Genomic DNA, 3,051 nt, shown 5'->3' on the forward strand with positions numbered 1-3,051 from the left:
CATAGTGGCTCACATACGCTTACGGGGGGCATACGGCCCAAACAAAGTAAGTGCGAGATCAACACACCGTTACCGGATTCAATTCAAGTATCGTTAACACTACGGAGATAACATCTAACATAGTGTTTGAACAAAAGCTCAGTGTGGTATCATGATCCAGAGAACTGAGGGCCGTCTAGGTGCGAGATCGAGAATGGTCCATCATGTCATTACGCCCAGACTGATGATTCACAAAATGCGACTAGCACTTCGAATATCAATCGTAACGTTACGGATTTCCACTCTCTTTTAACTCTTTCTTTATCAAACGTCCGACCAGAATTTTTGCTGTCAAACTGGACTCTTGACCTATTTTGACACCTAACTAAATTGTAAATAACGACAGTTATATCGAGTCTAACATTGGGAAAATCCAATATTCTAGATACACCCGAGGACGTGTGATAGTCAGGATGGCCGTGTCGGAGATGAAAGGACACCGCCCCCCCCCCGTTGGAATTATTTGGAAAAGCCTCAATACTGTAGTATCTACGAAATAACCCAGACACAGTCATTCGAAACTTGAGACAATGAGTTTAGGCTCGAGGCGACAACCGGTCGCCGAGCGTAGCCACGGTCACGGGATGAACGTTCCACCTAACAGAGATATAAAGTAACATAGCTTTCCTAAAGAATTGGCAGTATAGACACTTGACAATAAGACATTCCAACAGCCCCGCAGCTCGCCACACACAGACCCCATTCTTTGGGCCAGATGATCGCCAGATGCCGATGCATCGTTTACAGTTTATGTTCAGATAACCTGAGGAACCGTTACAAATCTTAGGACTTAGTTAACTAAAGTCCTTCAGATTGACAAACAGTCTTTATTCTATCAGCCCGTAAATCTGTCACCTATTGCGGGAAGTTATGGGAAAGCCTGATTTGGTCACGTACGACGTTGCCTGCTAGGAACTCTCTCTCTAGGGCGGCTAGCATCCTTTTCTAACCGCCAACATAGAAATTGACCAATTAACAGCAGCGTCTATTTCCCTCACCCTCCGAGTGGAGGCTTTCTTTGACGAATCCGATGATCTCGTGCCCTTAGGCACACCCCATCATAGTTTTCCTCTGCAGCGTCGTCGCGACGGAGAGTCATTCTTTTCTGGCAATCTGATTAGCTAAGAGTCAATCAAGCGTTCCTTGTATCACGAGTAGTAAGTCGAGTCCGACTTAGACTTTGAAGCAAAGTATATTCGTTATCCCGTTGACCGTGGATTCGCTATATCGAACCTAGGGCCATTGTCATTAGCGTCCAGCTACCGCGTCCGATCGTCAATCTTGTATCAGCCATACTTGTGTAATAAATATCTGTGCGACAACCATGAACCACACTGGTGAAGATTCATTATACGCCCCTAACAATAACCCGACATATATATATACACACACATATAAGGCTACTCCTGTGAGACTTCAGAATGAAGCCTCATACTTCCGAGATATCCCCTCGTAGAGATTTAAAATTTCAGTTTGTCTTAAAATTGAGATAGTCAATAGTAAAGCAAACAATCAATATATAAATAAATAAATAGTTTAAAACGTAATTAACTAGTCAAAATAAGTAAATAATAAATAAATTATCCGTAATTAAAATGACTAGTAATTAAATCCCATATGTACAATTGATAATAAATAGTTAATAAATAAATAATAAAATAATTTTAAATTCTTAATTGTCTAAAAACAAGTTGCATGTCTCTATTGAACTGCGCAACACATTCATTATAATAGTTTTCATGTCTTTCTTTGATATGTCAAGTGTTTTGAAATTGTTTATCGTTTCTGGTGTTATTGTCCCCCTACTGCCGAGCACCACCGGCAAAACAGCTCCCTCATTGACGCCGTATCTCTTTTTGAGTTCATTTAGACAAGTAGTGTATTTGTCGACCTTCTCTTTTGCTGCTTTTTGGAGATAATCTCTATTCTCGTAGCGGACTGTTACGTCGACCACGAGAAGCCGTACCTCGTTTTTCACCACAAGGTTCGGTTTAAGTAGATTCTCTCCAATATTAATTGTAGCCTTGACAAATACTTGATTGTTGACTTGTAAATTTTTGGCAAGGAGAGTTTTTACCTCGTCATGCCTTTTGATTCTTAGGCCTTTAGTGTACTGGCAAAGCCCTAAAATGTGCCTTAGGGTCTCGGGCTGGGCATGACACCTCTGGCACATAATATTGATTTTTTTATCCGCTCTTGCCAGAGCTACTCTGACGCCGAGGGTATTAGTTCTTAATTTCAGAGCGTCAATGAAGCGAGATGGCTTCTACAGATGGTACTCTTTGAGCCAGACGTTGCCAAGTTTCTCTCTTGCGAAGTCAGCCACACAATTTTCTGGAGCTTTAGTGGCGAGGGAGCTGCGGGTTAGTGTGGTACTTACCGACTAAAACCCCACGGTGGCCACATCAAGCCCTGGAGCCGCTACAGTATTAGTTCATAGGCTCCCTCCACGCTGTAAGACCGCAGAATTGATCTTGATCTAACAGCGCGATGCGCGGCGTCCGCGCTGACCATAGACTGAAACCTATGAAACTCCTAGTTAAATGAGATTTCATACTTCCGAGGTATCTCCTCGTAGGGATTAAAATAAAATCAAAACTAACATTGACACTCACGTCAATAATAGTGATTAATAATTAACTAAATAAAAGTAAATAAATAAATAATTAAATAAATAAAATTTATTTATTTACTTTATTTGTTTATAAATTCATTATTAAGCATTTAAATAGATCAGTCGGTAATAAGTAATAAGTTAACAAATAAATAAATAAATAATTTCATCTATCTAAACATATGTTGCACATTTCTATTGAGCTCCGCAAAATATTCATAATAATCGTTTTTATGATATTCTTAGTAATGCCGAGTTCGTTAACGAAAAATTTCGTGAATCAACAGTCTTGAAGTTCTATTTTCTAGAATTAAAGGATTGAGTGGATCGTCTGTGGCCCATAGATCTTTGTAGATACTTTTCACCTCCCTTGCTTCATGCGGCTGTTTGGCTGGCTC

At 40.2% G+C, this 3,051-nt stretch overlaps 1 protein-coding gene across 1 annotated transcript; it reads right to left on the minus strand.

The window, feature by feature from the left end:
* Positions 1 to 1,711: 1,711 nt before the first annotated feature.
* On the minus strand, positions 1,712 to 2,212 carry LOC132915867 (uncharacterized). Its single transcript, XM_060975635.1, has one exon. The coding sequence runs from the start codon at positions 2,210 to 2,212 to the stop codon at positions 1,712 to 1,714; it is 501 nt and encodes a 166-aa protein (XP_060831618.1).
* Between the last annotated feature and the right edge of the window lie 839 nt (positions 2,213 to 3,051).

This window comes from Bombus pascuorum, unplaced genomic scaffold, assembly GCF_905332965.1.
Source record: "Bombus pascuorum unplaced genomic scaffold, iyBomPasc1.1, whole genome shotgun sequence".
Taxonomy (NCBI): domain Eukaryota; kingdom Metazoa; phylum Arthropoda; class Insecta; order Hymenoptera; family Apidae; genus Bombus; species Bombus pascuorum.

What these genes read in the sequence shown, in the direction of transcription:
- LOC132915867 (XM_060975635.1), bottom strand. Translation starts at nt 2,212, where the DNA reads ATGTGCCAGAGGTGTCATGCCCAGCCCGAGACCCTAAGGCACATTTTA.